The sequence below is a fragment of the Electrona antarctica genome (genome assembly GCF_951216825.1).
Source record: "Electrona antarctica genome assembly, chromosome: 24".
In the NCBI taxonomy this organism is placed as follows: domain Eukaryota; kingdom Metazoa; phylum Chordata; class Actinopteri; order Myctophiformes; family Myctophidae; genus Electrona; species Electrona antarctica.
The window spans coordinates 18,894,572-18,907,674 of NC_136803.1; the positions used below are offsets into that span (position 1 = coordinate 18,894,572).

Genomic DNA, 13,103 nt, shown 5'->3' on the forward strand with positions numbered 1-13,103 from the left:
GATTCCAGCACCAGCTGTAATGAAATGCCAAGTTAACTTCAATCAACACACTTAAAACAATAATTTAGTACAAATATTGATCAGAGAATATAATTAGGCATGATCATGCTGCGATGTGCGGTGCCTACTGTGCACTGGGGATTAACCATAGCACATTTCACAATTAAACCTTCATCTATTCATCGTTATCTATATCATGAGACAATACCTGAAACCATCAACTCACCACAAACATGATGGCCCGATCCTTCTCACATTCCAGTTGCCTCCAGGCGGTTGCAATAGCAACCCCCAGGGGTCCTTGAGGCAGTTCCAGGGGGTCCCCAGCTAAATGGTAACTCTGAGAGTGTACAAATGGAACCAAATGGACCTGTTAGGGTCCATTTGGTTCCATTTGTACACTCCATTTGTACACTCAATGTTAAATTAACATTGATTTTACAATATAAATTGGGGGTTCCTGAGATGGAAATGTCATTAAATGGGGGTCCGTAGACTAATATGCATGTCAAACTGGGGGGTCTTTGAAATTAAAATGGTTGAGAATCACTGCTAGAGCTGTAAAAATCTTCTCTCATGGGGGACACTGGAATATATCAAATGGGGGTCCGCGGGCTAATTAGTGTCAATTTGGGGGTCCTTGAGATGAAAAAGTTTGGGAACCACTGTGTTAAAGTATTCATTCATTCAATCAATCAAACCAGCTCTAGATTATTGAACAAAATGGATAATCATCTACAGATTCAGAGCATCTAAACTACAATATCGGTTTTGTAAATGAATGCCCACCTACTTCATCATACAAGATAGTAGATAGCAGATCTACAAGCTCACACATTGCGACGTTGTGAGCTTAATGCAACCATTAATCTACCGGTAACAATAACCACTTTCAACGTAGCAACGATAGTTTGGGAATGTCATGTCATTATAGGCGAACACTTTCAAACATTTTCTCTTTTCACCCCTAAACAAATAGTGAAAATAGTTAATCTGCCATCTCTCAACGACGCGTTGAGAGATTTGTAGATCCACTTGTAATTTAAAAATGGGGCTATGGTATGCTATGTCTTTCTGAAGTTACGCCTCTGCTCTGCTTGACTCCAGTGTTTGAGTCGCTGTCCTGTAACGCTATCCAAAGCATTAGAGCTGTAACCATGGCGACAAACCTTTAAACATTTGCATTGTTGAGACTGCCAGAACAAGCTCCTATAGCTGCCATGGCAACAGATCTGTTTACACTTGGTTGTCGGCTGCGGGGACGTGCAGAGAGTGTTAGAGAGGCAGGGGGCTGAAAGAGGGCACCTTTGAACAAAAAGTGCCCTCTTTGCGTCCCTATTTGAAGATTTCTTTACAAAACAAAATATTTCCAGAGCTTAGTTCGACAAAAATAAAAAAAATCAGCGGATTTTAGCATGAGACAAACCAAGAAAACAGAAATATGCAATACAACACCCATGATATGCATATTTTCGGTATAAGAAGGCAAAAAAACAACAGCGTTTATGTATTGGCCTATTAATACATTCATTGTTGATCAATAATAAATGTCTATTTAGTCTATAGTCTATTTTAGTATTTAAGCAGAATTTGAAAACAATGTCACATTTTGTTGATAAATAGTAGGGCCCAAAATTACAAGTGAATGTAAAAGTTAACTTTTTGCTATTTCCGCCTATTTAAGGCCTTATATAAAAGGCTGCTGATTCACAATAGAACACAAATATTGGCATTCTGATTGTTCTGGGATGTAGGCACACTACCTGTAGACAATTTGTGCAAGTATGATGTAAAAACAAACAGCAGGTAAATAATGACAGAGAATTTTCTTGGAACTCCCTCTTTCAGATAGGCGTTTTTTATTGCCTATGTGGTGAGTCACTTCATGGATCAATTTCAACCCTTTTGCAGTAAAAGTACATCTTGGGACAATCCATTTCATGAAGGGGACATCCTAAAGATATGAAAAAATGTTGTCCCGTTTTGTTATACCTCGGGGAGGGGTATAGTCAACTTTTGGGGCTTTGGTTCCTGCACTATATGTCCCGTGGAGGCCTGACTGAGCTGTTCCATTCCCATCCCTTCCCTGTGGTTACAGACACAGACACCATGAGGTCAGGCCATGATGACCTTGAAATGCCAGTCAAGTCAAGGTAGTGTCAGAGTTTAGTGGCCAGTTCCAAACTATAATACCACCACCTGGTGTTGTATAATGGGAGCGCAGATCATTGCTGACACTGGTGAATAGAAATCAAAAGTTGCCTACTACTGCTTTGTATTCGTCTTTAATGACACAGATTTGATCCAACAGATTTCTGTGTTGGCTCCGCACTCTGTAACCCTTTAACTTCCCGGGATTTAATCTTCGTTTTAGGCCTATAATCCTATATCATGATGACATCGTCACTGTCGAGCGGAAACCAGCCATCTTTTTTTATTTCTTGTAATAAATCAGTGCTATTGAACACCCTTTATATGTCTGTGTGTGAGTTTTATATTATATTAAATATTGAACCACTGAAAAGTATTCTTACTAAACCTGGGTCGGCATGCGATTGGCTAAAAGAAATGAGCACGATGGTGTTTTGAGGCGAGGATTCCGTTTACCGCTAAAAGCCTATACCGGAATCCAGGAATCACATTAAAACCCATTCCGTGCTTTTCTCAAGATATCTTGTGGAAAGTTATTAATTCCATTTTAGCCATCCACGAGATAAACAATATTTGATTCAAAAACATTAATTTACCTTTTTTTTTTGTGCCTCCATTATAGTTTCTGGCACTAGCATCCATAGGCCTCTCATTGTAGAAACAGCCTACATGATAATCCGCGGTACACGTGCACAGGGTTATTACTAGTGGTAACTAGACCTGTACGTGCCCGTCGGCCACCGGCCTACTTGAGAACGATGCAACTTGGGAACCTAATAATACCTGTTGTCAACTTGTCATAGCACCAGTTTTAACTATCTGTCTGTGTCCCTTTTGTGCCCATATATGGAGATCTCTGTATCTGTCTGTCTGCCTGTGACCGAAGAGTGCAAACTGACTGAAAAAAAGTGTAGTGGTTAAGTAATCAATTTGCAGGTGTGGGGTTGCCATGGCAATAAATTGGCTGAGGGAGAGGCCGGGAATTGCACAGGTGAGGCGACTTAGGCTGATTTAGGCCCACTGGCAGAGCCTGAGCAGAGCCTTTTGTGGTGGTTCTGGAGAACCGTGGGTCCGACCGACTCGATACCGGGTACTGCACTCCCTGTGGGTGTGTGGAACGCGTGTGTCGAATGTGAAGTCGGTGGGGCGAACGGTTCTCGAGTTACGTCCATTACAACTGTACACACACACACAGACACGGCGCATTTATAGTAGGATATAGACCGTCTATATTTAGACGTTGAAACTACATTGTTTCAACATCTATTCTAAGCCTAGACCGATAAAAAAAACTTTCATTTTTAGACCATTTATAACCCACTTTTAGACGGCCATTTGGGCATATAGGCCTATTAAACGTCTATTAGACAAAACAAAGCTCAGTAGGTTGTGTCACATTTGGTTAGGAACATTTTTGTATTTCTGATTATTGCTAAAAAGAGAAACTATATCTCTCTTTGGTGCATACAGTAGTTACCGGTATCTAGAACAAACTAACATAAAAAACAAAGCTTATATTAGGTTAACATGAGTCATGACAAAATCACATTTAGTTCAAAATGACAAACTCAAATGGCCACTGAGATTAAGAAATGTTCCCTCCGGCAGGTACTGTAGCCATTGACCATATGCAGACCGCAGCCATCTTGCCACTAGGGACTTTAAGCAACGACGGCTACGGCAGTCCGCTCCGGCAAACGGAAATGGATCAGCGCTCAATAGATAAACCAGCTTGCTGTCGCAGCCTTTCCTACTTCCTACTACGTCAGAACCTACACTTCCACGTACAGTAGTGTCTACAACGCCATGTCATAACCATATTTATTGAAATAAACTGTCATACTGTACATTTACACCGATTGCTCCATCACCTCTCTCTTCTGCTGTGTAAATGTGTTGGCATGCTCTGAATGAAGAAATAACACTAATTCCATATGTCATAATAACCATGTTTATTAAAACTGTTTTAGAATAACACAAATTGCTCCAGCACCTTCCTCTTTCCACTGCTGATCATGTCCATGTAAGAAGCAAGTTATCGGCAAGTTAGCTGACACGCGACGGGGTGTTCCTCTTTTTTATGTCTGTGTTTATGTTTGACACATGCTGCATAGACGTGTCGTCACCATGGGAACCAAAAAGTGATGGGAAGCCGTCGCCGACGGGTGTTTGCTAAACGACATAGCAGCCGTACTTCCGCCTAGCGGAGCCGTCCTGAAAACCGTCGCTGCTTAAAGTCCCTTTTATGTTAATGGCAGGGTGGTGGTAACTAGGTGCAATATGATAGGCTAGCCCATACATCTAAACAGAAACGTCCTATCAGATTGCATTAAACAATGTTAAACTCACCAACATTGCAGCTGTACGAAAAGCTTGAATTATTATCCTCTTTCTATCTGCAAATAGTGTTAGAGAGTGCCGCAATTGTACGGCCAAGTAGAAATCAGGCAATACTAGTATTTTTGATGTATTTAAAAAGCAACAACTCACAATACAAGTCAAAAATGTGTGTCATGCAAGGAACTGTGAAAAGGGTGTCAACTGTCAGAATCCCATGACATTACATAACATGTTTTAAAGTAGCACAGTACATTCATGAGTTACTTTTCCCCTTTTATTGCTAATAACATATTTGGTTTCGCATAAATAAGTTGTGACTCGTGTAACAAAACAGAAACATGCTGATGATTTGGGTCATACTGTATACTGTATTATATATATATTCTTTTTTTGTTTTTACATCCCATCAACTCTTAACTAAAAATGCTTTGATACTGTTTAGCTGTATTTGTGCGTGTGTGTGTGCGCGCGCGCGTGCGTGCATGTGGTGTGTGTGTGTGTGTGTGTGTGTGTGTGTGTGTGTGTGTGTGTGTGTGGGTGTGTTTGTACACAGAACTGGCACTGTTTTCTAACCCCACTCCACGAGAACAATGTAAACCTCAAACATAAAATCAATCGATAACGCAAACCGCGTATTTCAACGGGAAACTCCAATCCCCACACCGTACCAGTATTACTTATTTCAATTCAGAGAGCCACATTTGTGTGCTGACTTGACTCTGGTGTCTTTCCAGAGGAGAGACGTTCAAGACATTTTGGGACAGAAAGAGAGAAGTGAAGAAGGACGGCGCGGCCGGGCGCTGCCTGGTGGGACGGCGCTCATCTCAAACCTTCTGAGTAAAGTTTTCGGGGAACACACCCTTGATCGACAGGTCCTTATGTTCCAACCAGTGAGACTCCTTCACCCCCACGAGCCAGCCGTCATCCTGCCAACACACAGTAAACAGATATTTATGTATACGTACGTCAGCAAATTTCTATATTTTAGTTTAGTCATAGTCTTTGGAATGTTTAGTGTTAGTCTAGTTAGTCTAGTTTTGGCTGATTTTACACTTGCTGAAAATAACTGAAAAATCTACAAGCTCACATCTCGCTGTGATCTTGTAGATCTGCTATTCTCAGCATGCAACCAAGTGTGCAATGACTTATACTGGAGCTCAGGGGTGCTAATGTGTGTTCCATATTTTGTTCAGGGGTGCTCCAGCTCCCAGGCAACCCCGTAGTCGTCGCCGCTGGTGTCGTGAGTTGAATGAATGGCTACAGTGAACAGTAGTGTAACAGCGATGCAGCCGACCAGCACTGACCTGCTCGTCAGGAGCGTCGAAGGCCATCACCAGCACAACGTCGCCAGCCGCCAGCTCCAGCTCATCTCCGTCTGTCGCTGCGTAGTCGTGCACCGCCTTTACCTGGACAAACCATCACGCATATACAGTTAATTAATTTACCGTTACCTGGACAAACCATTATAATTAATTGCATTATTTATAGTGCTTTTCCAAGTGCTCAAAGCGCTTTACAATGGTTAATTCATTCATATATTGGGTGGTGAAGCGGCAAACAGTCGACGCCAGCATCCTCACTTCCCACATTCATACATCAATGGTGGCGAGCTCACACCGACCAACTCATTGGAGGCAATGTAGGGTTCAGTGTCTTGCCCAAGGACACTTCGACATGTGGACAGGAGGAGCCGAGATTCGAACCACCGTCCCAGGGATCATCGGACGACCTGCTCTACCTCCTGAGCCACAGCCGCCCTACATTGGACCATATTTAATCGCGATTGCTTTTTATCGGGGTTGATAAGAATCCCACCTTGTAGATGAATCCTGGTGGTAGTTCTCCATCAGAGCCGTTGGTCACCACCTCCTAAACGAGAAGAAATCCAGTTAAAATGTGGAAAGAAAGCAATGTTAGAACTACTCGAGTAAAAATAATAATAATAAACGTGTATGTTTCCTTCCCACAATTGAAGGGTGACAGCGGAGGCAGTGTCTTGAGTGTACAGGGTTTGATGAGGTCAGATCGGACTGACTGACGCATTAGGTGTGATTGACAGGTTTTGCAGGTTTTCATTGTAAACTGTGACCTACAGTCATAGTACCTGATGATCATGTTTTGGGGGGGGAAACATCACGGCACTCCATCTTTAAATGATTATTTCAAAAGATTTTCAAAAATCTAAAATAAGTAATTTAAAAAAATCTAAACTTTTCAGACATTTTCTTAAACAAAGGAAATCTGACTTTTAGTAAAACAATTTATTTAATTCAGAATGTATTTTTGTACGTTTGGGTCTCGAGCTGGAATGGTTTGGTAGCCCCTGCTTTAATGAAGTGATCATGAAGTGGTCATGGATGGAGCCTGTGTGAGACAGTTTTGTCAAGTAGAATACGGTATGTACTGTGTGGTCTACTCTTACCACGCTTGTGTCTTGTGGTGTTTGAGTGCATAAGGTGTTCTACTCCACTGGTTCTCAACATGGGGTCCAGGGACCCCCAGGGGTCCTTGAGGGGTTTCCAGGGGGTCCCCCAGCTAAATGATTCATAGTTAGGAACCAAACTGGACCCTTAAGGGCCTGTAGCTCCAAGACTCTAGGCTACCAAATGCAACCAAATGGACCATGCAGTGCACAAATTAAAAAAAATTGAACACAAAAAAAATCAAATGGGGATCCGTGTCCCATCAGACTGGGGTGCTCCTTAAATTAAAAAGGTTGAGAACCAGTGAGTTCTACTTCTACTCTACCCTGACCCCCCCCCCGTCCTTCCCCGCCCTGCCTCATCGTCCCCGTTGGGCTGTGCGTTTGATGACTCCGGGGCGGAGGTTCCATCATCGTCATTCCAGGCTTCCTTGGGCTCGTCGGGGGGCGCCGTGTCTTCGTCGTCCCAGCCCCCAGACCCTCCTCCTCCCCCCTGGGGGGCGTCATCCCAGCCCCCCTGAGCTTCCTCCTGGGGGTCGTCATCCTCCTGCCCTGCGGAGGGCTGCTCCGGCTGGGGAGGGTTTGGTTTTTTTTTTGGTGGATGAAGCATGATAATAGGGAAGGAGGGCGTTGGATGGAATGGAAGACGCAGGTGTGGGATAAGGTTGACATGGGGGGGGGGGGGGGGGGGGGGTGTAATGGCAGCACCCCAGGAGAATTTTGTTTTACGGGTATAATGGGAGACGCGGATCAGGGTTGCGTATAGGGTAGGGTGTCACAAAACCAAGAGAGGGAGATTGACAAAAGAGAGGTTTAAGTCAAGTGTTATATAGGAAAAGAGCTTTCTTTCATATAGTCCTCAGGTTTTTACTTTTTTGCCCCAACCATGTGTATGAATGTCCCGGCCGGCCTCTGCAGGAGGCTAGCCGGCGTCTATATCATTTATTTATCCGTCTTATGGACCAGGGGGTGAATCTCTCAAATCGCTGGTCCAATCAGTGCCAGGTTCTTTGTGCATACTGCCAGTAGGCAATTTACAATTTACAATTTAGGCATTTAGCAGACGCTCTTAATCCAGAGCGACTTACATTAAGCAAAAACAAAAAGCATGGCATACATCACATGTATAAAAAGTAGTTATCATGAATCATGCGTAAACTAAGAACGTAACAGTGGAGTATCTATGTAAACTATACATACTATACTATATAATATATTATACATGTGTACTATAAAGTGCTATGACTACATAAAGTGCAATTCTAGAGCTGTCTACATAACAAGCTATAAGTCTGTTTAAAATACTATCTAAGTCTACATAATGTGCTATCTAAGGGGCTAGGCTAGGCCACAGGAGTATTTGTTTTTTCCCCACATTTCAAGTTTTAAACCGTGCCCACATTTGGACAATGGTTCACACACCTTTTCAGGCCGCAAGCCCCCCCCCCCCCCCCCCCCCCCCCCCCATACTAATCATATTTGAACTGGGACAAGCACTTGGAATTGTAGGAGTTGGGGCATTTAATTTCGTTTGACTCGGTTCCACAGATAAACGTTGTGAAAATAGCAGATCTACAAGCTCACAACACCTCGCAAAGTGAGATCCCGACACGCGGGTTGAGAACCACTGACGTTCACAGGCAGTGGCCACTTGAAGTGTCCACATTGGAGCCACACCATTCCCATGTGCATCTCCATGACTTCAACATGTATTCACTGTTTACAGAAGAACATGCTTACCTCCCATGAATCCCAAGATGGCGCCTGTTCCGTGCAGCGGTAACAAACAGAAACGGCTAGTGAGATGAGGGTGTGATATGCGGTTCAAAAAGAAAGACCGCCTGAATGTAACGCCTGAGATTCAAACTAATCTCCCGCACCATGCAAGGAAAGGAAAACTAGAGCCAAACATCTTATCCAAGTGCCGTACGAAGCCAACTCGAGTCGTGACAAATCATGACAACAAACGCAATATTTTGGACCAAACAAATAATTACAAAGAAGAAAAACAACAAAAAAAAGTGTTGTAACCTGCCGTTTTTTTCTTCTTTCTAATTATTTGTTCGGCCCAAAACATTGTGTTTATTGTCATGATTTGTCACGACAAGAGTTGGCTTTGTCCGCGGCGTAAACGTCTTTAAATAAATACTTTTTGAAAAGTCTATGAGGAAAATTAACAGGGAATTCTTTTCCGGGTCTCTCGAGGGGGCGGGACTGCGACGCTCTATAACATGAACAGGATGCAACTAGTTTGGAGTGACTTTCCCATAACCAAACGGTCAAAGATTTGGACCATTGCAACATCCAGTGTAAGTGAGTTCTCCTCTCTGTGTGTCCAAAGAAGCCAAGCCTCTATTGGTTGCTGGTAACTGACATGTGCTGTTAGTGTGCCTGAGTAAAAGTATGCAAGTGGAAGCTTTGCATGCCGGTCTCGCAAATTGTAATATACATGCAAAGAAAGACATGCATGGACACAAAGCAGGACTATTAGAACTCTCTTGAACTGCAACTAAAACCTCATGTCAAGGTGCAATAGGATGCACCCGCCCATCTAGACCAGAAATTGTACTGGCTGTTGTAGGCTAGGTTGACACTGACTCGTTATATTCAACACATACACACACACTGGCCAGGCCTGGCATTCAGCTATGCCAATGCGCAATTACTATTTGTTCCATGTTGGAACTGAACAATAGCACCTATCAGACCCGCTCTAGTGATTTCTTAAGGCTCAAGGTTCCTCAAGCTCAGACAGGGTTGGGCAAGACAGCTTTCTCCGTCAGTGGCCCAACTTCGTGGAATGAACTCCAAAACTCTTTAAAACTGAGCTCCCTGCCATCTTTCGGTCAGTTCAAAGGAATGCTCCAGAACATTTTTCACCGTGATTGCTCCTGCTTCAATTGGTTTATTTTATTTGATTGACTGGTTGTCCTGCATAAAGTTCCTTTGTAATCTATACTGATTTACAATGTATTGTGTTGGCTGTATTGTTTTTGACTGTATTTTGTGTATTGTAACCTCGGCTACATTGAAAATGAGGGCTTGCCCTCAACTGTATATATCTATAAATAAAGGTGATATTACAATGGTTCCGCTTATAATAACTGGTGGAAACGTGGGCCGGTTTGCGGCCGGTTCCACGAAAGCACCACGGTAACCAGTTCTGAGAACCAAAGTTATTTTTGGTGGAAATAAGGTGGCCAGAGAGGGCTGTGTGCCTCCGACAGGAGAGGACTGCTGACCTGCGTTGCCTCCATGGGAACAGGCTGTGTGTACGAAGCCTCATCGCCAGAAAAGTCGTCTTCGTCCTGGTTGGGGGCGGAGGTTGGACGTGGAGGCGGGCGGTTTGCCGACGGGTGGTTTGCCGGCGGGCCGGGCATACTGGGCCTCTGAGTGGCGCACACACGTACATGCACACACACACCCATGCACGTTTGTGTGCACACACATCCACATGCGTGCATGCACAAGAAGTGATGTTCACACACACACACACACACACACACACACACACACACACACACACACACACACACACACACACACACACACACACACACACACACACACACACACACACACACCATGCAGAGTTAGTAACCACAGGTTAATAGTTGTAAGAGTTGATGCGTTGTTTATTACTGGTAGTAGTAGTAGTAGTAGTACTAGTAGTGGGACTACATAGTATCATAATTATTATTATTATAATTATATTATAAATCAGTAGCAGCATTACAGTAGTATTGCCCAAATGGTAGTACACAATATTGATGGCCTACAGGTTAGATAAGCAAGTGGGATTGCCGGATTGAATCCCCTGCTCGTCAAGCCCAGCTGTGCAGGCAGAGAATCACTCTCCCCATAGACATATAAACGTAGACTCCCTTTCCGTCTCTGGAGCGTATGTGCTCAAGGGAGGGCAAAACTTTCCCGAGATTCCTTGCGAAGCACCGCGGAAGCATGAGCGTGCGTCACAGAGCGCATGTTCGGGTCTGATAAGTCCCGGAAAAGATGCGCTGTGATTGGCCAGTAATCACTTGAGTGGCAGCGTGTCATAACGTGCCTTCCACACTTCCGGCGTACTTCCTCTCCCAGTGTAAATTCTTCCGCCCCTCCTTCAACACACATCACTCCAACAAACTGCAGCGGCCAATGAGGCATCTATTTTTTTAATATCTATGCTCTCCCCTTCCTTCATTAAAACCAGGAAGGCATCCGTGTTTTCAGATCACAGCCACGCTGCGAGCGCCGAGCGTGTATATCTGCTATCTTTGAAGAGTCAAATACAATACATTACATTTTCTCAAATGAACTGACTGGTCTATACAGTAGAACACTGCATAGCAGCTACTAAACTCTATATTTGATATTCTATATTAGGCGTTTCCACACAATTTCAGCTGAGACCCAAGAAATAATAATTTTGTTGTCTTTTTTTCTGGGGACAAAATATGCATACATTATTTTTGAATGATGTTTATTTTGATTTATTTTTTATGAAAGAAAACCTAGATTTTGTTATTTGTGAAAATCTTTTGAAAATAACAAATATTAATAGGAAACATCCATAGAAAGGCGGGTCTATCCCAGAACGTTGGTGGGATTCATAATCACACAGACAGCGAGGGTCACAAGAGGCTTTCATTTGACTCTACTGTACCTTTGGTGGTGACACTGGTGAGTCGGCGGACTCGCTGTGATTGGCTCCCTCCATCTCGCTGACAGAGACACAAGAGGGTTGGGCACAATATTACTGACTGACATTTAGGAGACAAGTTCAGTACACGGTTAATACCACAGGAGGGCAGCAGAGGGCTTCAAACACAGAGCTCGTCCACATTCAACAGGTAGCTCCAGTCTCACACAGACAGCAGCAGCAACAGTTAGTTAAAGAAAGACAAAACAGGTGCGCTTCCTCTGGAAACTGCCCTAATTTGTTTAAGGCAGTGGGTGCTCAGCTTTGAAAATAAGCTAACTCATAAACCAACAAAATTAAAGTTGAAAAAATATAGAGATAGTGTGTAACAATTTGCGGAATTTTTGGACAGAATCTGTCGGCCTCCTGGTGGCCGTTCTGGAAAGTTTGGGGCAGAGGTTCCATGCAGGGAGTGTGTGTGCAACATTTCGACCGGGTTAACGGTGCCGGAGATTAGCTGGTAACAGACGGTCGGACGGACACACAGACACACACACGGACGGAGTGCAAAGTGCAAAGAAAAGATAAATACATATTGTGTGTATGGTTGCCCATAATTGCTTGATTGTTTTATATATTTCATTGTGGTATTTATTGTTAAATGTTTGGACAAATGGACTTCCATAACATCCTCTCTAGCTGACATTAAGGTTAATAAATGAGTTCTGCTGGACACCTCTGATTATCAACATCTTGCTCATGTCAAGCATGCTGAGCCAATTGAAACAACCCTCAGGCAGTGAAACGGCCAATCGGAAGCGAAGACAGAGTCAGTCGCAGCAACCAGGAAGTAGTGTTAATGATAAGACGCACAACGACAATGAGTGTTATTGGCTGGTTAGTGGTGCGGCCGGGCGGATTCAATTACCTCTTCCCAGAATCTTCTGTATTTCCTGCTGCCTTATCAACCTTTCTGCAGAGGGGTGGTATGAAGTATGAACACGTCACTGACTTGACCTGTGCTGCACTGTGTTATTCTAGGGTTTCATCCTGGGGTTCTGCAGGCCAAGTGGGGTCCGGGGACCCCCAGGGGTCCTTGAGGGAGTTTGAGGGGGTCCCCAGCTAAATGATAGTTTGGAACCAAATGGACCCTTATGGGTCTGTAACTCAGAGAGTGTACAAATGGAACCAAATGGACCCGTTAGGGTCCATTTGGTTCCATTTGTACAATCTCAGAGTTAAATGAACTTGGATTTTACAATATACATTGGGGGTCCCAGAGATAGAAATGCCATTAAATGGGGGTTCATAGCCTAATTCAGGTCAAACCTGGGGGTCCTTGAAATGAAAAATCTGTGAAAATCACTGCCAGAGCCGTAATAATCTTCTCTTATGGGGGTCCCTGGCACATATTTTCTAATGGAGGTTTGTGGGCTAATGAGTGTCAATTTCGGGGTCCTTGACATGAAAACGTTTGGGAACCACCGAGATAAAGACAATATTGTTGACTGTAATGTAGCCTAATGTCTCTAAGTCTGTCTTTTCCGATGTAGA

General features: G+C 43.6%; 1 protein-coding gene across 6 annotated transcripts in view; it reads right to left on the reverse strand.

Annotated features, from left to right (window-relative positions):
* Positions 1 to 4,997: 4,997 nt before the first annotated feature.
* Positions 4,998 to 13,103, reverse strand: part of bin1b (bridging integrator 1b) — a 37,886-nt gene continuing 29,780 nt past the window's right edge. Inside the window, exons 11-16 of one of the 6 annotated variants that reach the window (XM_079495569.1) lie at positions 12,478 to 12,522; positions 11,574 to 11,631; positions 10,156 to 10,302; positions 6,307 to 6,360; positions 5,796 to 5,897; positions 4,998 to 5,417 (exon numbers count right to left, since the gene is read on the reverse strand). In XM_079495569.1, the coding sequence (XP_079351695.1) occupies positions 5,316 to 5,417; positions 5,796 to 5,897; positions 6,307 to 6,360; positions 10,156 to 10,302; positions 11,574 to 11,631; positions 12,478 to 12,522 (508 nt within the window). In that variant the 3' untranslated portion in view covers positions 4,998 to 5,315. The remainder of the gene's footprint in view (positions 5,418 to 5,795; positions 5,898 to 6,306; positions 6,361 to 10,155; positions 10,303 to 11,573; positions 11,632 to 12,477; positions 12,523 to 13,103) is intronic. The other 5 variants (XM_079495570.1, XM_079495567.1, XM_079495571.1 and 2 more) reach the window with 5 other exon arrangements.